The following is a 24,672-nucleotide window of genomic DNA, read 5'->3' as shown; positions in this document are numbered from 1 at the left end:
TCTGTAATTACTTCCTTAAAGATACAGTAATTTGCGCATAAAAACTTGAGTTTGAATTATTTCGACTTTATTAAAGTAAAATATAAATATAGAAGAAATACTTAATGTGCCGCTCTGACCTTAATACACTGTACAGAAACAAACATGCAGATCAGCAGGAAAAATCCCATGAAAGCAAAAAAATTGTGCAGGATGTTTTAATCAGATCAATGTTATTAATTTTTAATCTGCCTTATGGTTGAAATGCAGCAGGTTAATGTACTGTATCACCTTCTCTGCAGCATTGAATGTTAGCTGTGTTTCTAAGTGAAAAGTTGATTACAATTTCTTGGGTCCCCTACTGACGGCAGAGAACCACGTGGCTTTTAATCTATTTTTATTTTTTTATTTTATTTATTCTCTTAGACATAGTCCGATAGAGATAAACCAGGCATTTGCTTTCATTAAGATGAAAACTAATTGATTGCAATGCTTCTAAAGGGTAATTATACCTAAAACTGAAAATTTCGTTTTTGGATGGTACACCCTAAGTGAGACCAGGAGGTAAATGTATCAAGCTGAGAGTTTTCCGGCGGGTTTGAAAAACCAATCAGATTCTAGTTATCATTTCTTTAGTACATTCTACAAAATGATAGCTAGAATCTAATTGGTTGCTATAGGCAACATCTCCACTTTCAAAACCGCCGGAAAACTCTCAGCTTGATACATTTACCCCCTGTCCTCCATAGATTACATACCAGGGGGTATATTTTCTAAACTGTGGCTGCTATAGGCAACATCTCCACTTTTTCAAACCCAATCAGATTCTAGCTGTCATTTTGTAGAAAGTACTAAATAAATGATAACTAGAATCTGGTTGCTATAGGCAACATCTTCACCTTTTCAAACTCACACTTAATGATCAATCTTCAATGTTCCAGATGGAAAGAGATGTGACCAAACTTCCATGAATATTACAAAATCTTTTGGATTATCAATTGTCCTGTCGTTAGACAAACAGCGATGTAAACCTTGGATCAGCCCTAAACACCAGCAGATTGTGCATGCTCAATGTTACGGCATTTGGAGCTGGCTCATGGATCACTATGCTGTGTGTCTGAACATAGGGATCATGCAAGCAATTGATTAATTACCCTAATACCTGGGTGATATTTGCTCATGTGGCTTTCCATTTATAATGCTGTGTAAACAGACTATGATTCTCCGTTTGTCTAAATAATCCCTTAGGGAAGATATTTGTCCTCCTTGTCTTAGATGCATTGTGTTCAATTGAACAGAACAGAATGCAACATACATGTGACTTTTAAATTGAATCACTGATCCTAAGCATTACAAGTGCCATCCCCTTGGGGCAATAAATTGAGTAAGAAAAAATTGTGTAAGAAGCGTCTATGCTCCATTGCCCCACGTGGCCTTGTAAATAGTCCCTCCAATCTCATCGGAGCTGTCTTCTGTCTGGTTCAATACTAATTAAACGTACACAGGTCAGGTGAAGAGGCAACTCCATCAGACCATTGTGAATTGCCCTTTGGCCAGTCACTGGAGTTCTTCTCCAACTCATACTGGCAAGTCTTAAAATAACCCAAATAAAAAATACAATAAAACCATGGATAATATTGCTATCGTATGAAACTATGACTCTTAATATTTTCTTCCATTTTCCTAGGGTCTCAGCAGCCTTTTCAGCTCATTGAAAGTAGTGAGGCTTTTACGACTGGGCCGCGTGGCACGGAAGTTGGATCATTACATCGAGTATGGGGCGGCCGTCTTGGTCCTACTGGTGTGTGTGTTCGGTCTGGCGGCTCACTGGTTGGCTTGCATCTGGTACAGTATCGGAGATTATGAAGTGGTGAATGAGGATAAAACCACCATTAGAAATGAAAGCTGGCTCTATCAGTTGGGAATGACCATTGGATCTCCTTATCGGTTTAACCTATCGGGTTCCGGGAAGTGGGAAGGTGGGCCAAGCAAGGATTCTGTCTACATCTCATCACTTTATTTTACGATGACCAGTCTCACTAGTGTTGGGTTTGGGAATATTGCACCGACTACGGATGGAGAGAAGATCTTCGCTGTGGCCATGATGATGATTGGATGTGAGTATGCAATCTTAATCAATACAAAAGTTGAAAGTATACTGTTCAATTTTGTGAACTACTATTGTTGGTTATATTTCATGGAATGATGGTTGTTGTCTGTGCTCATTCCAAAAAGCGCTGCAATATTGAAGGTAATCAGTCATATAGCAAACGTGGGTTTTCAGCGTTAGAAGGTTTTTAGAAAGTTGGTAATAGTTTTTTATTAAGCGTTTCCTATATTCTTTCTTATGACATTTACGTTGCCTATTAATAACGATGGATATAATTAGGGCAGTCCAGGAACTTTTACTTGGAGTTGGTACTTGTGGTGTATTATTTATTATGGACTTAGAACAAGAGGATTGCTGTATGTTTACTTTGAAAAAAAATGTTGTATGATACCGTTATTGGCACCTTATTTTGGCAAGGGTTATTCCAAGCAGGTCTTTGGTTAGTGGAGGTCATTTTCCAAGGCGCACAGCAAAATATCTTGGCCTTGTGCAAGTGCGCCTCAATGGTCCGCCCAGTGCATATCGAGGTGTACGCCTAGTCTCCGTAGAGAGGCGGTAGAATCATAAGGAGGTGCATTGCACAGTTGTGGAAATTGTTACATCAAAGCACAACCTCTCATCCCTTGAGAAGCACCCAAAATTATCTTTTCTAATTTTCTTGTAAAGCATAGTTTAGCCCGAGAGTGAGGGAACCTTTATCTCATTACAATAGTCTTGCTCTGCTAAATGAAATCTTGTTTCTGCGCTGCTCCGTAAAGTGACACAGAACAGTGCACCTTCTTTTTACTTCGCTAAGAACACGTTCACTCCTTCCGAACCCCTGTCCAAGCCTCTGCACCTCAGCAAACATGGCAATATTGCTCTACAACCCCTGCCCTCTGCCTGTCCAAGCCTCTGCTCCTCCGCAAACGTGGCCATATTGCTCTACAACCCCTGCCCTCTGCATGTCCAAGCCTCTGCTCCTCCGCAAACGTGGCCATATTGCTCTTCAACCCCTGCCCTCTGCCTGTCCAAGCTTCTGCTCCTCTGCAAACGTGGCCATATTACTCTTCAACCCCTGCCCTCTGCCTGTCCAAGCCTCTGCTCCTCCGCAAACGTGGCCATATTGCTCTTCAACCCCTGCCCTCTGCCTGTCCAAGCTTCTGCTCCTCCGCAAACATGGCCATATTACACTACAACCCCTGCCCTCTGCCTGTCCAAGCCTCTGCACCTCCGCAAATGTGGCCATATTGCTCTACAACCCCTCCCCTCTGCCTGTCCAAGCTTCTGCTCCTCCATAAATGTGGCCATATTGCTCTACAACCCTATGCACTCTGTCGGAAATCTAGGCGTCCAAGCAAAATACGAGGTGCCTGGTGGATGAATCCTCCAATTGTGCTGTAAAGACGCCTTTGTGCACTTCATAAATGACCCCCAGTGTGTCAGAGAAGCTGAAAATACTGCCCATTGTTTATATGTATTACATTATATATTGTATTGTACATTATATGTATTTGTGCTCAATATAGTATTTGGGGAATTTGAATGTTTCTTGGAAAAATAACTAGAGATAATGGGGAAGTGTTATAATAATAATTTACAGTTCAGGCCTCAATGTTGATTTAATCCACCGATGCATAGAAGTCGTCTATGAATATGGCTGTTCCTACGATGTGAATGTTGTACTCTGCTCTTGTCATGTCACGAGCAGCCATGAAGTACAGTAATAATTAACTCATCCCATCAAATGCTCACAAAGGTTTCATGTATTGTAAAATGAAAAGGGAATAATTTTTCTGTGGGTAATCAATCACTGAGAGTGAAAGAGAACATGAAACAGTCCGAGAGGAGAACTAATTATCACCTCGTTACTTTTGATCGTGGTATATCCATACTGTGCCTTTCATGTATTGTTGTCTGTAATCATCCACCATAGTATCTTTGGATCTTTGATTTCAGTTTCAGTAGAATCTCACTTTTAGTGACTGCTTTAGAACTTTATTATAATGCTCCAACAACAACGGTTTCTGGGGCAGTAAGTACGTCTCCTCCGTATCTTCCTTCCCTTACGCTGAACATTCTATATAAACTCTTTCACCAGGAATCAGTGGTAGAACACACAGGTGTTTGTTTTTACTTTGTTAGTACATGTGGATAGAGTAATGCATTATTAGATGAGTACAATACATGGTTCTTGGCATCAATATGCAACCAATGTATCAATCAGGGAATATCTATAGGTCCGACATTCTTTTCGCTCTGCTCATTAGGATGTAAAGGAAAACACAGCATTGTGTTTATACCTTGCGATTAACAAAGGGTGATGACTAGTGATATATTGCTTTATACTACGTCTGAAGCCTGCTATTTATGGGAAGTGATTGTTCCGAGGCCAGTACAAGCCAAGGTTGTTTATAAGAACAACTTTAATTTACACAGCAGATATTATAAGAGGCTACATTTATCAAAGTCATGCATGATTGAATCCATATTTGTGTCTGAGCTTTGTGCGCCTTTCATTAATCCCACATGTCTTAAGCAATGAGTGAGCATGAAATGTTCTGTGTAGTTGAAAGTAGAAGCATATAGGACCTGATATACAGTTGCACGTACATCTGCGTCTTGGCGCAACGTTGTCTCATGACGGTTGAGCACAACTTATGTCCATGACTTATGTCCATATTTACGGTGCCATGGATCTTACTCTTGCAGACCCATGTGTTTGGATCAAGGGCATTAATATGCAAGCAGAGTACAGTAAGGGACGTTGAACATGCCCCTTTGAGATGCATCTTTTGTAGGGATGTTTGATTCTTTAAACACATTAGTAACAAGGGGCCTGATTCATTAAGGATCTTAACTTGAGAAACTTCTTATTTCAGTCTCCTGGACAAAACCATGTTACAATGCAAGGGCCTCAAATTAGTATTCTGTTTTGCACATAAGTTAAATACTGACTGTTTTTCATGTAGCACACAAATACTTGATAGCTTATTTGTACACTGAAATTTAAAGTTGGTATTTATGTGCTACATGAAAAAACAGTCAGTATTTAACTTATGTGCAAAACAGAAAACTAATTTGCACCCCTTGCATTGTAACATGGTTTTGTCCAGGAGACTGAAATAAGAAGTTTCTCAAGTTAAGATCCTTAATTAATCAGGCCCAAGATGTACATTTTGTGCGAACATTACCTGGGTGCAAGTTAGAGAGTTCTTAATGAGGAGAATTGTCGCACCTGTACTCCGAGCGCGGCGATATGCTAGATTTAAAGTTACACGCAAAATACAGATGTCAATATACAAATGTGTAAAAGATCGCTGCTCATAAGCTAAGTATTTAAAATACAAAATAATATTATGTAACCATGTGTAGAGATTATAGGGCAATGAGGTCCACCTTGACAGTACCTTGTGTGATTGTTTAGATACACCTGCTAAGCAGCTATGTATCCCTAGAAATTCCATGAGTATATTACATGTGTTGACAACTAGGCTACCAGAAGCCTTGACCCAAACCCAAGTCCTAACTGTAATGCGTTTATGCAGGGGTGCCGCTCACTTTGCACATCATTTTAATTTTGCATTAAATTTGTATGTATTTTTCTATATATTATAAACATCCAACAACTGGGTCAATTGGGGCTGGATTATTTCCTTATAATTATTTGATGCAAATAGTAAACTGGCCAAGAGGCAAAATATGTAAATTCTGATCTGATCCCAGGTCCAACAGAACTCAGAAGATAAATGTATCAAGCTGAGAGTTTCCGGCAGGTTTGAACAGTGGAGATGTTGCTTTTAGCAACCAATCAGATTCTAGTTATCATTTATTCAGTGCATTCTGCAAAATGATAACTAGAATCTGATTGGTTGCTATAGGCAACATCTCCACTGTTCAAACCTGCCGGAAACTCTCAGTTTGATATATTTTCCCCAGAGCTTGTCAAACCAAATTCTGAAAATGTATGAAAACTTCACTTGTTGTAATATGTATAAACATAAAGAAAATGTTCTCTTTTTATCCTGGATGACCTCATGTGTTTAGTAAAGGGGTAGCGTGACCTAATGTCTTTATGTGCGTACCGCATTGCAGACAGTACAACTAGCTGACACACCAGGGGTTTGGCCGTGTGTAGGAGTAGATTTTATATGGTTTGTTGATTACGTCTTTTCTTGTACTAAACACTCTCACTCCTGACTTTTAGTGCTAAGGAAACTGCTTTAAAACAGCTCTCATTATCTATTCAGTAGGTCTGCAGGGGAGCAGTGTTTAGTCACTAATAAGCGATTAACTATGTAATTACGTAGTAATACAAATGTGTGCATTTTTGTAACAATATGGCAATCAGACATCATTTTGTTCTTGATTGTTGTTTTTATGTATATAAAAATGTAATTGCCTCGATGGTAGATTTACGGCCAATGGGTCACTTCTGTCCAGCTTGTTTGGTCATTCTATATTCACAATGGGCCTGAGACACGTATCTGCCGATTTTGAGCATAAAATTACTCTGCTTATGTCCACAACTGGGAGATACGGCTGTGAACGCAGCCCTGTTCTGTTTGTGCGTGGACGCAATGGACACTTACTACAGCCTACGATTTCGGGGAGTGAATGAGGCAGAGAAGGGGCGTTTGGCCATAGTATTTTTACAGTGAGGGTGCGCCAAGCTCGAACGCACGCAGCCACATCCGAATCAAGCTCTGGGCGTCTCAAAATTACTTGTTTTAATGCCATATCTCTTGCACCAGCTGCAGGGCTAGTCTAAGTGCTGAGTCCTAGTGATGTCAGTATTGTATGCATGCTATAACATGTGTCTGCAGTCGGGAGCAACTGTGAAAATGTCCGTTCTGTACAGTAGAAATAAGGATAACCTAATAAGTGTCTTTCCTAGGGAAAAATAAATATATATATATATATCATTTTTTAAATTTCCACTTATAATCAAATTGACAGGTAACAATTGTCGTCATCATCATCAGCAAGTATTCAGACCTGTCTTCTAGCAGATGCAAAAAACATGCTTTCGAACAAGTGTATATGTGTGTTTCTGCAGGTTCACATGAGTCATTTGCGTAAATCCGCCCCATGCTGCACCTGGCCAACGTTAGATCGACCTTTTCCTTCCCTGTCCCGCCTCTCCAGGTGCAGGCGGATGTAAGGGCCAGGATTTCACATGTATGCGCCCACTTTCTGGGCATGCACAGAGCGACTAAACCATAGTTGCCTACTCTCCCGAAATGTCCGTGAGACTCCCGAATTTGTAGGAGCTCTCCCGTACATCCAGGAGAGTTGGGCAGCCTCCCGAATCCTGCCCATTTTGGTGGTGAAGGGGGCGGGGCCGGTGATAATCGCATCATCCTGGCCCCGCAACCTGTTATAATAAGCCAAAATTGGTATTGTATAGCAGAGGGCAGGCCCTAATGATGCGATTAGCATGGCCACAGCCCCAAGACACGGCCAAGTTAGGAGATTTTCTGGAGGGGTAATCTCCAAAGTTGGCAAGTATGGACTTAACGCAAGATATGCCACGCAAACTGGTTTACGTATCGCTACTCATCAGCCCCTATGTGTGACTTAAAAAACACAGAATAATCCGATGCTTCCTTTGCCTGGGGCGAGAGTGTGAAATACCTCTGTGCCCTAAATGCAAATACAGCTTCACAGTCAGACTTATGTTCATGTTATTGTTTGTTCACACTACCAGACCTATCTGATCATCCCAATCTCCCTACAGTCACATGAACAAGAGGCAAACTCATACTCTCCTGGGTCTTGGGACCATTTTTATTAACACTTAACGCCATAGAGAGGCGTTTGCTGCTTTTTTAGGGGCAGTTTAGCAATGGAATTGGAATACTATTGTAATTGTGAAGATTCCAAATGGGTTTCAGAGACCATAACTATGTAAAACATTTGTGGATATATTTCTTACAGGGGATGGAAACCCCCAGGTGCATTGCAATGTGTATTTTAATTGGCTGAGGGTCTCCAAACATGGCTAAAAGGGGTCTACCAAGATAGGGTGTGTGTCAATCATATGTCGCCCCCTGGCTACTGATTTCCTCAACCATGTGATCGGGGGTTTAAACTCCCTTAAACTCCATAACCAGATTACACACATTGGGGCTGATTCTGAGTTGGACTTTTGTCAGTAGGTGTAGAGTAAAACACGCAAATTGGCTCTGCACCTGCCCAGAAAACTGGCCACACGCATATGCGGCTATACAAATTTGTATGAATCTAAGACTTTTGACGGCTTGTGACTGGAGAGGTGAGATTGAAGGGAAAGGGTGTTCTAACATAGTCCAAGTACAGCAAATGCTTGTGTGACATTTCTAATGGATGCAATGATGGGAATTGTGATATAGGCTTTGAGACCCCAAAAAGCTGAATGGGAGACATCTTCCAAGATAAAGGCGGCTGCTGTGTCTTCTTTTCACCTGCCCCTGACTAAGTGCCCCTGAATAACATTAAGAAGAATAAAGGTCTGCAGCAGTCTTTCAAATTCTCTGCTGAAAGAAACACTCAAGTAGACCAGCAATGCATCACTTCAAATCTAATATATTTTTTGTGACATCATTACTGGCTGTTCCTCTGCACAATGTGCCGGCACAGTGCTTAGTCTTTTGTGTTAGTACATAATATGAGTCAGACAATACATTGCACAGGAGAAGTCTTTTGCAGCAGAATCTGCCAGGCATCATATAATACAGATGATGCTGTACATGTTCATGGTCAGAATATTTGATTTCAGAGTCCTATGATCTGCATTTAGCCTTGTATCATGCAGGTGCATGAAGCCCTAATTCTACGGCAGTCTGAATATTTTTAAAGAATAATACAATTGAAAACTGAACATTCAGCTTTAGGTGCTATATCCCAAGTGAGACCTGGGAGAATATTTACTAAACTTCAGGTTTGAAAAAGTGGAGATGTTGCCTATAGCAACCAATCAGATTCTAGCTGCCATTTTTTAGAATGTACTAAATAAATGACAGCTAGAATCTGATTGGTTGCTATAGGCAACACCTCCACTTTTTCAAACCCGCAGTTTAGTAATTATACCCCCTGGTCCCCAAAGGTTAGTTACCATGGGTCCAGTGTTCAGGGTCTCCAGTAGGCCCCTTGAAACTATACGTGTACCCGCAGCTGCTCCCCTCCTTGCTTCATGCTCCTGCATGCTGCGTATTGTCGGTGGACATAATGCTGCCTGTCTGAAAAACATCTGGATTGGGCAGCACGATGGCTTAGTGGTTAGCACTTCTGCCTTACAGCACTGGGGTCATGAGTTCAATTCCCGACCATGGCCTTATCTGTGTGGAGTTTGTATGTTCTCCCCGTGTTTGCGTGGGTTTCCTCCGGGTGCTCCGATTTCCACCCCAAAACAGCTGCGTCTAGCATATGGCAGCCAGTTTAATAAAGTGTACTGCTATACCAAAACAACGTTTTTATGTGTATTGCTTATGTCTGCCTTATCTACAAACAGAATAACGGGGGATACACCACGCTTCCTATGCAATATATTAATATATAAGAACGCTGCCTTCGCAGGAATACCTTGTTACAAGGGGGGGTCCCTTCCCCTAAACAGCCAAATACAAAACAAAACAAAGAGCGGTATTGCCTAGGCGCAAAAAGTATAAAATGTGAATATGAACAATAAAAACAGATATTTATTAATATATCATAATTGGTGCGGACCAAAAATTAACCAGGAATTAATACACTTGTATAATCCACATATGAGGGATGGTGGACCCAAAAAGTCCAGAACACCACCTGTCCGTTTAGAACATGTCCAAACTGAATATCCTCTCTTGAAATGACATAACCAGATAAATGGATTATTAATTAATCTGCCTTTATTAACTAATATTTGTAACATACCCAGAGTAAACCACACAGTGTTAATGCAACAGTTTTATTGCAGAATAATTTTCAAAAATAATTTGTGCAGAATAATAAAAGTTATAAAAATAGTACTACACTGTAAAGGTGCTAGTGCTTTGTGGCAGAACTGTTCCAAACACCATACACATTTCAACAAAATTCTTCACAAGCTTTTTAATTTTTTTCCTTGACGTCACTTATAATAACTGGTATTTCTTTAAAATAATCGTTGAGCTTTACAACGGTTTTTTTCTCCCTCAGAACTTTCATCGAATATGACAAAATAAAAAAGTGTTTAGCATTAAACGTCTATATCTGTAATAAAGTTAACAAAAGTCTTTATCCAATACCAGGAATAGTCCCATTTGCTCACCTTGCGCACTGCTCCAGATCAGTTTATGTTGTGGTCCCTCCGGTACAATCACAACAATAGCGGGTTTAACCTCCATAGGTTCTACAAAACAGGCGCCATTTTGGTTATTATAACGGTACAGGTATGTGCCCAAAGCTTTGTGTTGCCTACACATGTTCATTTAAATACCTTCTTGTATAACTTATTTCATATCTTCATATTCAACATCAATTTTTTCTTCTTTGATAACAGGTGTTACATTAGTGGTTTCAGTGGTATCTAAGCCGCTCTTATCACCGTTAATTCTTTGTTCTGAAAAAAAAAACAACCTATGTTACAAATCTAGCTTTTGCATTGCTTCATGTTAAATTAAAATGAAATAAATAAACTCCTTCAAACTACACGTTACTCACTTTTTTTTAGGTTTCTACAAATTCACAACAGTCTCCTTTACTCTTTATTTTTAAGGTCGGACCACCTCTTCTGAACTTGGAATTTATTTCTTTTCTTGCCAAGTTTTTTCTTCAGTAATCATAGTAGTTTTTGCATTATCACTTCCTTTCTATTATTAACTTTTCGGTATTCTCCAGTACTTTTACCATCATCTCCTCTCTTGTGCTCATTGGCTTTGCTCTTTTATCTGCCGTCAGTTTTATTTCTTCTTCTTGACCATCTCCATCCCCCACCACAACTTCTTCAAATTTTTGTTGAGCTTTCCAGCACCATCTCCACCTCCATTGCTCCAACCCCCACCGACACCTGGTCCTCATCCACCATCTTCTCACGTCCCTCGGTGCCAGACAGTCTCCTCTGTAATTTTATACACTCAGACATGGGCGTTCGTTTCTGCTGTGGACCAATCAGCGATGATGCCCAACAGAATGGAGCATTGTGGGTGAAGACTTTTCGTGGAGAATTCGTGGAGAATTTTATTTATAACATTAACCGTACAGGAGCATTTTTGGGTGTTAACTATAGTGAAAGCTCTGTCCCTTTATGGTAATGTCTTTGGTGTATCATTACATGATCCGCAAATGTCGCTTTAGTGTACAATATTAAAATCATTGTTCACGACAACATGGCGGTAAAAAGTCGCTACCGGGACGGTCGCTCTTCCCTTTATCGTCTAAAAAGAGGCTAGTGTGTATGGAGTCTATAGATCGAGCGATCTGACCATCATTCAGATGTTAAATTGATCGGCATAAACAGTGGAAAATTAGGCAGTGTGTACCCAGCTTAAGTCTCCAATGTCCAGAGATAGAAGTGGAGCAGAGGTGTGATCCATGTGAATCAGAGAAGGGGCCTAACATCCCGATTTAGGGAAGTGAGCACATAATATGCATAAGAAATTAAATTGAAATGTTTATAGCACATCTGCATTCATGGTTACCACCACAGTGCAATATACTATCCATGTTCCCTATACAGTACCGTTTATTTCCTCTTGCAATCTCTAACTGATATTGGTTAATTGTCTAGAGTTCTGACTATTCCTGGATTAACTGAATTAGCATTCATACACTATTGTTGTACTCAGTTTAGGTTTCTCAATGACAAAGGTGTGACCCTGCTTTCTCTTTTAAAAGAAATAGACCTATTATAGACCACCCTAGAAGTGATTGCCCTGGGTTTGTGATAAGCATCTACACTGCTGACTATTGTTGCTGTAGTCCCTTTAGATGTTATAATAAATTTGCAGATTAGAAGCCGAAACACATTGTTCTCACAGAGTTGTGAAGTTGAATAAACAATACAGCAAATGTAATGAAAGCCTAGAATTTACTTCTTCATTACAGCCGGTAAAACCAGGCTTCAGAATGCAGCGGGTCTCCAGCGTTTGTGGAACCACAAGTCTCAACATACCCTATTAGCCAGAAGCTGCTCCGCTGTCAGACAAGAAACCATGTTCTGTCATATAAACACAAGACTAAAAATGCATAAATAGACTATTACCGTAGGATTCATAAGATAACTGTCAGCTCTATTGATACTATTCAATTGCTATGATGCAGTACTTGCCCGTGACCAGTCTTGTAGCAAGGACGCTCACCAGAGACTTGCATGACTTATTGTAATGAGCTTAATAATGGAGGGTGCACAAATCCATTCGTCAGTGTCGTGAAATAAAGGTGGGCCGACAGTGTACAGGCCTGTACAAGGCTCCATCAGTATTCAGCTGCAGCTTTCTACTCTCAGGGTTATTAACGTTATCATCACACTTGATAAATCCAAGGGGCTCAAACAGACTTAATCAGTATCTTTAAAGGGCCACTAAATCTAGGTTACAATTGGATATCATGTGAAAAGCCAGTTCGTACACCTGTACAGATGTGATCTTGCTGTGTAGCTGTGCATTGGCTCTTGTCTTCTCTTATCTCCGTTGTAAAGGTTACTGTCCTTCACTAATCTTTCAGACAGGAAGACTGATGTGCAGAGATGTGTCCTTGATCCGAAAACCGCCAGCTATTATCCTACCACCAATTAGTTCATAAACCAAATTGGTACAGTTGAAAGACTTAATCATTATAATACAAGATAGTCCTGATGTCCCCTAAATCATTAATTTAAGCCATAATAAGGATAAACCAAGCAGTCATTTTTGGAAGATATTGGAAAGGTTTCATTTAATAACGAAGTGGTAAAGTAATAATAGGCAGGATCTAGAAGACAGTTTTTTGCACAATGAATAGGTAAATGTTCAAAATACAGAGGCATCCAATGGATTAAATTGAATAATTTCAGACATTTGTTTACTGCAACAGTCTTTTTTTATACTTTATCTATTACATTTCATGTTCATTACATTTGATATTTAATCTATTATTCAGATTGTTTCTCTGGATGTTGCATTGATTCTGTGTTTTGCATTACTTGTTGGACGGGACCTATATATGTAACTATGGTGCGCTGTAGTGGCTCGGCGTTCCTGGCATGGAAATAATATGATGGCGCAATGCCCGTCGTCTATGGAGTGCTCGATGACGTGTGGAGCCAGGGGCTGGCTGGCATATATTAGCCCAGGGGGGCGAGATTCGACTCAGCATATTATTATTATTATTATTATTATTATTAATTTTTATTTATAGGGCGCCACTAAGTGTCCGTAGCGCCGTACAGGGACAAACAAGTACAATACAAGGTGGGACAGCACGGTACAGTAAACAATAAGCACAGTAACTCAGTAAGCTCAAAGCACAGCTAGAGAGAGGGGGAGGGAAGACCAGCAAGCGCTGGAGCCCAAGAGGAAGGGCGCGGATGACGGGGAGACCCCCAGAGGGGTGGGGGGAAAGGTAGCTGGAGAGCAGAGTTAGAAGTGAAGGAAACAGGAGGAGAGATGGCCCTGCTCAAGGTAGCGTACAATCTAAGGATAGAAGATAAGGAACATTTTTGAAGGGAAAAAAATGCAGGTAGACCAGTGACCCAACCCACTATAAGACTGGGCCAGGGGGCAAATGCCCACCTTCCCCCCAGTCCTGCTGACCCCTCTATGGAGCACTTTTCCTATATAAACAGAAACTCAAGATGAGGCAATGCCTACAACACTTGGAAAAGACACTTTGTGATATATTTTAAGCAAACACATATGTTGGGTGGTGGAAAAATGTTTAGTATACCTTTGTAGTGTTGTTTATTTCTGTCCTATATAGAGAACATATAATAAGAATATTGTAGCAATAGATTATTGCATCTACAAAATGCTAAGTATATTTTATGTAAGAAAGTAGTAGTGAATTTGTTAATACACTGAGCTTATTATATTAACCTTAGTATTATATTATAATAACATTGAGCTTGGTTACACCTCGGAATGTGAGGGTATTGTTCTTGTTCTGGTAGATCCGATACAATGAACAGAATAATAACAAAATATCATCTAGTGTCTAGTAACATAACTGGCAATTGTATTCATTAAAATGTGCTAATTAGCTAACTGTTTTATTAAGGTACTATTTAATGGTTTATTTGGGCAATTCCTGACATCACAGGCATCCAGTAAAACCGTTATTGGATATGGAGTGTGGGATTCACATTACTCTGTAGACCATCTACTATACACACATTCATTACATTTATTTACTTACATTTATTTATATAGCCCCAGCATACTCTGCAGCACTTTACAATTTAATGTAAATTTATTGGTTAATAGTGTCCAGAGATATAAAGTACTGTAATGATTCTAAATACAATAAAAATAATAGTTATTGGCTACCTAACAGCCACATATTACAGCATCTAGTTAGAGTACAGGTTTCTGCTTTGTGGCTTGTACTGATTTTATCATACATGTAACCCCTGGGGATGCTGCAGGTGGACTTGAGCACCAGGGGCTACTAATCACATTTACCAGTCCAGATAGAGAAACTATATTTCCCACAAGGCTACTGTGAAAAAGGGGTGGAGCTTTACAAGACTAAGAAACCGCAGGGCAGGGGAGGAGGGAGAGGGAGGAGCATCCTGAGAGAGACTGAGCTGTGTGATAGGTCCAGTGAAGGTGACCCTAAGCAGAAGGGCACTGGATTGGTGGTCTGGGCAGAGAGATCAGAGAGCCTGCAGAAGGAGGTTTGCATGCACCTCTGAAGAAGGAAATCTTGCAAGTCAGTCATTTTGGAGGTAATCAAGTTCATATTCTAGGACCCACACTGGTGCAGATAAGTAACTGTGGTTAATTTACCTATCTGCTATTATTCAAGTGGGGTTTGGACTATATCTGGCCACAAGGGCTGAAGAGTCAGGAATAGATGGGGATGAGTAGGTAAATGTGCTCCAAATGTTTTGTTTAATCAGAATTTGAGTTTATACCACAAGGTGATTCTTCTGGTGTTAAATTAAAGTTGTGGAGCTACAAGTCCAAGGATACAAAAAGCAAGGATGCAAGCTAAGGATTTTACTGTTGTTGCTACAGGAAGGTTTGGATACTGTCACTGCTGTACCTTACTGTAAGTGATTTAAAGACCTCTAAAAGCTGCAAACTGGACACATTCTGCTTCCATATCATGCTGGCATCCATACAGAAGGGCTCCATCTGTGTGGTGTGTTTAAGTGTTGCTAGTGTGTGTTTGGCAGTATATGGTAAAGATATATATAATATATATATATATATATATATATATATATATATATATATATATATATATATATATATATAAAGCAAATATATATGCATTCACGATTGAGATAATTCCCAGAACCAGAAGCCTGTAAGGTTAAAGTGACTATGAACAAGACAATCATTCAACTTTTTTGGTAGTCTCCAGTAGACAGTAAAATGTTCCAATATTTTTTAAATATTTCTGTGATTTCTCTCCATTCAGAGTAGAAGGAACCTATCATTCTAAATTCTAACTGGTGTCCTTGTTGTTAACTTTTGGAGGAGTGTATATCAAAGTTTCCCTTTTTCTCATTTTAACTGAGTGGAGAGCTCTTTGAATAATGTTCTTACTGTAACCTCGCTGTTGAAATCTTGTTTGTAATTCTTGAGATCTGGGGGTAAATGTATCAATGTCCGGATTCTTCAACTCCGGCGAGATCAGCGTCTTCAGCTCTTAAATTTAAAGCGGCGCTGCCTTGTAAAGGGAAGTTTACCCCCTGATGTTAAATGTCTGTGCATACGAGCAGTTTCGTTTCATTCTTTGGTTCAATATCAACTAAATTGAACCTTTACAATATAAAACGAGGCATAGCAATATTGCATTGCTATTTTAAACCACAATTGCACTCTTTCACTATTAGATGTTTTTATTATTTCGGTAACAAGTGGAGTCTTAGGAAGGACTTGTAAGGAAGCAGATGGTTTTTAACTGAATACAATAAAGGCTGGAAAGTTTCAATTTTTTTGAATCAGAGTGCCCCATTTAAACACATCTCTTCTTTCTTCCTTTTCTAATACGTACGTTAGAATCTTAAAGTGTGGGGGCACCACCCGATAATAACATAATAATATATGAGAAAATTCTTGGGAATACAAATTAAATATCAGATTAGTGGAGCTTTGGTGCAGTAGAATTTCTTTGGATTGTACTGATTTTATGCCTGCCATAATATTATTTTTATAAGGAGTGCATATGTTTTCTTTATAGTGTATTTAGATTTAGTGCTGCCATAGTCAATGGATATGCCCTAAATTATAAATCATGGAACCCACAGGTTCATGCCCCTGTACCCAATAGAAAACAAAAATAAAATGAACATAAAACCAAATCAATGCAGCCTTTCAACAGTGTACCCTATGCATGTGCCTCTGTTGCCTGTATGGCAAATACAGCTCTGGCTCCCCCGCTCCTCACCACTACCCCATTATAACTATGTTTGTTCCTCTTATAATTTTGGAATAGAAAATAGAACTTGAAATTTGTTCAAACCATAAAATCCAACCTATCTTTATTGTTAAGTCAAAAGATTGTAAAACAGTTATAGAAACCTTTTCACATTTGTTCTGTTAATTTGGGCTCATCAAGATTTTGGGTGGGGGAAAAAAGAGGATGTCCTGTGAAAATCAGGACACATGGGAGCCCTACGGTTACAAGTTTAATTCCCAGTTTCAGTAGTATTGATTTAAATCACAGACCTCCAATGGAAATAAATATAATATTCTACGCACTGTATGATCCTCGCATGCAATGGGAATATGCAAGGTCAGATGTACTGAACCTGTATCATGCATTTATAGCGTATGACATTTCCAGGAACTGGATGCACACAATAAATTATGACTGTCAGATGTTAGACGTAAGAGTCCTAGAAGCAATTAAAGAGATGTAACACCCTCCATACATGTTCCACATGGACACCTTAGCTGTATACATATTGCTTATTTTCTTTCTTAGAGAGTATTTTGAATAATAATTCATCTTATGTCAGCATCTTTTTTTATGCTTTTTTGTTCATCTTTTCCAATTGTTCCATGAACTGTAATAATCTTTACTATCACAGCTTTAGTTCACAAATTGCATAACAGTTTGTAAGTGAATAAACTTAGAGTAGTTTTATGAAATGTCATGGCATCAGCTTAGATTTGTGGAGCTCACTTTTGTTAGATGTTGGGGTGTATAGTAATATTGGTATAGACTTTGGAGCAGGTAGACAAACGTTAATAAAGACGTGTTGGAGCATTTAGGGGTTGTGATCCGTAATCACATGTGGCTATAATGGTGTTGGATCCTGTACACGGATGTTATTAGAGAATGTAGAGACAGCTGATGGTGAGTACTGACATGTTAATAATAATATGTTGGAGAGGGTAGTCAGATGTTGAAAGAGATGCATGTTAGAGAGGTTAGTCAGATGTTGGTAGAGATGGATGTTGGAGGGGGTAGTCAGATCTTGATAGAGACACATGTTGAAGAGACTAGTCAGATGTTGATGAAGACAAATGTTGGAGAGGGTAGTCAGATGTTGGTAGAGATGCCTGTGAGAGAGGTCAGTCAGATGTTGGTAAAGATGGATGTTGGAGAGGGTAGTCAGATGTTGATGAAGACACATATTGGAGGGGTAGTCAGATGTTGATAGAGATGGATGTTGGAGAGGTAGTCAGATGTTGATAGAGATGGATGTTGGAGAGGGTAGTCAGATGTTGATGAAGACAGATGTTGGAGAGGTAGTCAGATGTTGATAGAGATGGATGTTGGAGAGGGTAGTCAGATGTTGCTAGAGGTGCATGTTAGAGAGGGTAATCAGCTGTTGGTAGAGATGGATGTTGGAGGGGGTAGTCAGATGTTGATGAAGACACATGTTTGAGAAGGTAGTCAGATGTTGAAAGTGATAAGTATTGAACAAGGGTGCCAAATCTTGATAGAGAAAGCTGCTGGGCCAGGTAGTCAGATGTGGATATAGATTTACATTTGGAGAGGGTACTCAGAGGTTAGTAGAGGCATATGTTAATAAGAGTAAACAGATGTTATACAGACATGTTGTAGAGGGCAATCCAATGCTGTTATAGACACATATTGGGTTTCATGAACAGTTTTTGCTAAAAACACCTGTTGGGATGGGTAATCAGATGTTTAGAGAAACACATATTGGAGAGAATAGTCAAAGGTTGAAAAAGATACATATTGGATAGGGGGACGCGCTGTCACAGACTCGCTCTAGGTCCTCAGTGTCTCCTGTATCAAAATTATTTTGAAAGCTCTAGGGGCATTAAGAAAGAGGGTTTGGTACCTTATATCGATGGTGAAAAGTTCGACATCGCTATCCCCGACATGATGAGCCCAAACCTGTCATTCCCGACGCATCTGTAATACTGATAACTTGCAAAAAAATACTTCAAACAATTCCGAGGACTTAACATGCAGGCAGCCTTCGGTGAGGTCAGTTTCAAGGGACACACTGTGATTCCTGCTGCTAAGGTGGCAATTTAAGGAGGAGGCGGCTGGAAAGTGTTGTTTACAAAGCCTACTACATTGTCCAGCCACCTCGTCCTTAAATTACCACCTTAACATCAGGAATCACACGATTTTCATCAAACTGTGAGAGTTAAAGTGAGAGCATATTATCGTGCTATTATCGTGCTGTTTAATATAGCAAACGGCAACCACTCAAATAAACTACTAATAAAGGGCAGCCCCTATGAACGATTAGGATATGTCCGGATACCTTCCCCCCCACCCGGCATATAGGCATTATTTTAACGGATATAGCGTACTTTTCTTCCCATACAGACGAGGCACAGTTGGGCATGAGAGCATCGCAGTCGGCTTGCAGTTAGCAGACGGTACTTACTAGGATTGGTCACTGGTCACTGTCCCCCAGGGGCTGGCTAGCAGACTTTAGCCCAGGGGGCAAGCACATAGCACTGGCCCATAAGTATCGACCCATCCTTAAAGGGTGGTTTTTGGTACAATATATAAATTTAGCAATATAATAAGAGGCTGTTTTAGTGGTGCTTAAACCAGGGATACTTTATTATTTTAAATTATAAATCTTAATTAATAAAAACAAATAGTACAGCAAAACACAAACCTCACTTTGTATTGCATTTTATTGTACATGTTAATTCTTCCTACTGAATTTTTTTTTTCATACCTGGCTGATTATAATGGGGTATATATCATATTATAGCAATAGATTATATAATAATGTTCTATTACAGTACTGAACACAGGGGCTGATTTATAAAAATGCAAAAAGCCCTTTTACTTTAAAAAACAGACGTTTTCACCAGCAAAAGGCTTGTTTTTGCTTCGCCCTATATACTAATAGGGTTATTATTTGTTTTAGGGTTAACCTAGTATGAGGGGTGCTACTGGTAGGAGGAGCAGAGCACTAGATGTCAATCTGACACCCTGGCCCAGAGTTGGATTAAGGCTCTTGGGGGCCCAGGGGATTATAGACAGGGGGGCCCCTATGATGTAACATGGTTATCATTTTAGACAAACTACACAGGCAATACTGTGTGCACTATTGTTAGGTGCACGTAGCTCTGCCTTCACAAGCAGTACGTTGTGAAGCGGGACATACCTCCCAACTGTTCTTTGAAAATCACCCAAATCTGGGACTGCCCCATTAGATACAGGACAGTTGGCAGACTGTCCTGCTCTTTCCTACCTGTTCTTGTCACTTTCACCACCTGTGGCTGCTGTGTCTTTAGATCGGTTGCTGCTTGTCTGGATCCTTGGAGGCCCAATTTGGTAAAAAAAAAAAATGGGTACATGAAATTTAGAAAATCACACACGTTTTATAATTAGGCCCCCCTCCAGCTCCAGCATTAAAATAATGTTATTCACATTTGATAAATAGATCTATTTCCCTACAACCAGCCTGAACATTAAATTAACAGTATTCCCTTTAATAAATAAACCTATTTCCCTTCAACCAAACAGCCACAGCAATAACTTAAATAGCATTTTTGTTTAATAAATATAACCATTTCCCACAACCATCCCCTGCATTAAATAATTCACCTTAATAATTCACCTTAAACTAATAATTGTTTCCCTGCTCTGTCGTAAATAAATCTGTTGCACACAGAAATATATTTTTCCCGAAGGGCGCACACGCCAATATCGGTTCCGCCAAGTTATTTCCATGTATACACTGTAATTGTTAATATTACTTGAGGCTTTATCATAGATGAAGATTTCATATCTGGGCTAGATAGCTATTGGAGCTAAATTCCAACGCACCTTTAAACCTGGCAATGAACTTTCCAAATATCATATGCAGTTGGAAATAGGGACAAAGTGCCAAGATCCGCCAAAACTATCTTTAATAGCAATTACTATATAAATAAATAAAGCCATGAACATTTGTCAGACCGAGACATTTTGTGAGAGGCCTCAGACAACGGACCGAAATATGAAAAAGTTCATGTTAGACGGACACCTCATTCTGGGGATCCCAGATTGTGCACCCCAAGGTGCAAGGATTTGTTTATGTAACTCCAGCAGTACATTGCTTTGCATCAGTGATGGGGAAATACATTCAGGAGAAAATTAAATTACAGAGCAGTGTCTTATAAAGTTACAATTACATACTTTACGTCACTCTGGTCTAGGCAACATTACATTTGACATTTTGATCAAATTACATTTTGCTGAAAGCCGTGATTTACTGCAGCATTAATGAACCAGAATGTATTGCTAAGAGCTCACTTGCACTATTACTTTCCTTTATGTATACTGTATGGTGCCAGATTTCAGTTCTGTGAAAAGAGCTAACTAGGTTCAGCAGAGATGCAAATAATAGACTCATATTAAAGCCACTTGTCATCTTAAGGCTCGTCCATGGGATGACATTGAGTTCGTTTTACTTTAAACTTGTATTATTGCAACAGTGGATATAGCAATATGTCTTCAAATTGCAATTACAACGTGGTATATATAAAGTCTAATATATTACAGAGAACAATGGGATATAAAAATAATTCAATAAAACACTAGCTTACACATTTTCTCAAAAACATTATGAGGTCTACAACTAACCAATAAATAATAAGATGTTTAGCTGAGGAAGCCGAATAGAGCACAGTAAACACAAAGGATCCCAACTAAAACCATTGTTCTAAGGATTCATTTCCTGGTGGACAGATGAGAGACTGCCGTTAATTGGCTGCTGAATTGGTAGGCGGGCTTACTGGGCATTAACTAATTTTGTTGATGGAGCTCCTTGGGGCAGTCGACTTCGCCTCTGTGAGGTTTATATCTCCCTGTGGATTATGTTGGATCAAGGAAAGAGGAAGATGGTAATTAAATATTAATTTATTACACTGCAGGAAAAAATAAGAGGTGGGCATTATTAAAAAAAATCTCAGACACAAAAAATGATATATTATTAAATATACGGGGGCAGTATTGTTTATTATTAAATATAAGAGGGCGCTATTAGTTATTTTTAAATATATGGGGGTACAGATTTGTTTTATTTCCCTAATGCCCACCAGCCAGGGTACCAGGAGGGGCTCAATGCTACTTATAATGTTTATTAGGTCCCCTCCCATATCTAGAGGACCAGACCCAGTGCTGAGCATCTGTTAAAGGTGGGGAGGTTGTTTCTATTTTACATTTTATTTATTTATGTATCATGATTTTCGCTATTAAGCGTCAAGATAGCTCAAATCTCGCCTCTCAGAACCATTTTTTTTCCCCGGATGGATTTTTGTCCTTTCTCCAGCGGTTCGACAAAGCGCATATTGATAAATGTAGCGTTTAGTATTTTTCTCATTTAGCAAATCGGGACGGTGGTTTTTAATGCGGTGCTTTTCTGGAAGTTGGGACTTTGCTAAATCTTGTGCATTGAAAACTGCTGGAAAAGCTTCGGTTTATACAAACAGCACTTTAGCAAATTTCCCCCGAGGTGATAAGTAGCATGGTTTTCTAGATATAAAAGCATTTCATTTATAGAGCGGTTATATAATATGAACAGTTGTGTTCAATGGTTTGAGCACCGTTGATCAAACTCCATATTGCGCTGAATCTCAGTGAAAAGAGCCTTTGCATGGAACAAACTATTTACTAAACTGCGGGTTTGAAAAAGTGGAGATGTTGCCTATAACAACCAGATTCGAGCTGTCATTTTGTAGAATGCACTAAATAAATGAAAGCTAGAATTGGATTGGTTGCTATAGGCAACATCTCCACTTTTTCAAACCCGCAGTTTAGTAAATATACCCCTTAAACATGATTACAGATTGAAAAAAAAAATTAAAATAGTGAATCTGACATGTACAAAAGCTTAAGCCCCCTCCAGTCAATTAATTGATGCTTTTTATTTTTAAGGTCTTAAAACTTAGGCATTAAATTAAATCAGGTGATGACAATTCATTAGTTGACTAAATAACCCTACTAACCTCTGAGGGTGTTCTAAGCAACTGAGGACTTGAAAAAAAAGATAATTGACTGTTACAAAGCCAGGGAAGACCCTGACCTCAGAGCTGGGAAATCCCCTGATTATAAATATTGCAGCGCTGTCGCTAAGAGCATTGTCGACAATGAGGATTTTATTCCCCCAAGACCGGCATTGCCTTCGGAAGATGTCAGATGTGCCAGAGATGTATTGATCCATGTACCTAGGCGAGGAAATAAATGGGTTAAAGAGAAGTGTGAGGGTGTATTTATTTTGAATAAAGATATTATTTTTTCTTCCAGTGTGTGTTTTTTTTTTTATACATTTTATTTCATGGTATTAGCGGGCCCTGGATACCAGGTCATACTGACACTATGACTTGGCAGCCATGGGTATGCTGGAGCTTGTAGCACTACATGCGCCAGCATACCCAACCACTGAAAGGCAGATAGGGCATGCTGGGATCAGTAGTGCACTATGCAAAAATAATACAATATATCTTTCATTTACATTATTACCCCACTCTCACCACCCAGGGGTGTGGGAATAACTCTGGTGCTATCAGCACCGGGCTGGATTGTCCTAGTAGTGGGGTCTGCATGTTTGCGGCCCATGCTGACTGGCCTAGGGCTAGCGGATAGTATGTCAGGGGGGACCCCATGCTGCAGGTTTTCCTGTTTTAGTAACACTAGCCCTGGCTGACATAAAGCCTTGAAAAAGCTAAGAGCGAAACGCGCACCGGCGTCTCACTTCCCTGTGTCCTGGTGCTACTCCTGAATCGCTCCCCAGATTTCTGATAGAAAGGGCATTACACATAATCCCGCGATTGCAGGACTTGAGGAAGCATTGCTTATCTTTTGGCAGCATTCTGATTTTTTAGCTGGGTTATTTGCCTATACAGGCTTTTCTCTATTAAGAGCTACCTTGAATCTTGATCTCTTCACCAATGAGAGCATAGATTCATTTACTCCAATAAAGCACATATATCGGTGTTCTGAATACATAGAGAACACTGTTACAGCCCGGAATAAAATTCCTCTTACCGATAGTTACTATAATCGGTATAATTGATTTTGATTTTGGTGCTCATTATATATCACTTTTAGTGACCAACCTAGATCAATCTAAACATCAGGGACATCAGTGAAGCCATGTAACCTATCGTTGCAGTTTTAATTCACAATATGCACCGTATTTTATAAAATTTTCTTTTTTCTTTATTATTTTGTTTATATATCGCTCTTTAATCTGTCCTCATCCTTTTAATGGATACGAATACAATTTATTTTTTAACTCTTTACTTGTAGGAGTACCTCAATACACACTTGCTTTGCCTGTCTGCCATTATTGACTATAATGCTGGTATTGGAATTTTTGGGGGGACCCCACACTTTTCATTCCACCTGATTTTAGGCTGATCTAGGCTGGCAGCACTAGAGCTAATTTTTTGGGAGGGACCCGCTGGTTTGTTTCATTTTTTATATTTATTTACAGGTGGGACAAGGTCCATTTCGAACATCATCATCATCATCATAGCCAGATCTCCCCAACGCTGGCACCCAGAGATTCAGGGGGGCCCTCATTTCAAAGATTGGAGTCCCCTCAAATGATGGCCCCAATTATTTATTGGTGATCATGTATGATCTATATAAGTCTTTCCAGTTGCATTCCTTCAAAATAATGTGTTTCCAGGCACACTCTAAGCAATATATTAAAAATATTGATACACACAAGAGTGACACATGTAATAAAGCAGACCTTACAGCTGTCCTGATTTGGGCAGGACATCCTGATTCGTGGCCCATAAAAGGGGTGGAGCTGAACAAGAAAATGGGTTGGGGGGTTTGCATTAATGTGTTAGTTTGTGGGCGGAGTTTGGGTGGAATGGGGGTGTGGTTTATTTTGTCCCGCTTTCAGGATTCTAAATGTTGGGAGGTATAAATAAAGGCATTCCCTATGTCCCCACATGATCATGATTAATTTAAGATATGAAGTAAGTAATATTTTAGGAGAAAATGGAAAAAAATTACATTAATTAAGGGGGTGGCCATGAAGGGAAGTAGGTTAGACCTTA

General features: G+C 39.5%; 1 protein-coding gene across 1 annotated transcript in view; it reads left to right on the top strand.

Annotated features, from left to right (window-relative positions):
* The window catches only part of KCNH1 (potassium voltage-gated channel subfamily H member 1), a 308,492-nt gene that overhangs the window by 77,155 nt on the left and 206,665 nt on the right, over positions 1 to 24,672 (top strand). The window contains exon 7 of the mRNA XM_075204209.1: positions 1,667 to 2,096. Coding sequence (XP_075060310.1) covers positions 1,667 to 2,096 — 430 coding nt within the window. The remainder of the gene's footprint in view (positions 1 to 1,666; positions 2,097 to 24,672) is intronic.

Source organism: Mixophyes fleayi, chromosome 3 (assembly GCF_038048845.1).
Source record: "Mixophyes fleayi isolate aMixFle1 chromosome 3, aMixFle1.hap1, whole genome shotgun sequence".
In the NCBI taxonomy this organism is placed as follows: Eukaryota; Metazoa; Chordata; class Amphibia; order Anura; family Limnodynastidae; genus Mixophyes; species Mixophyes fleayi.
The sequence above is the reverse complement of the archived record's forward strand: the minus strand, read 5'-3'. Positions and strand labels throughout refer to the sequence as shown.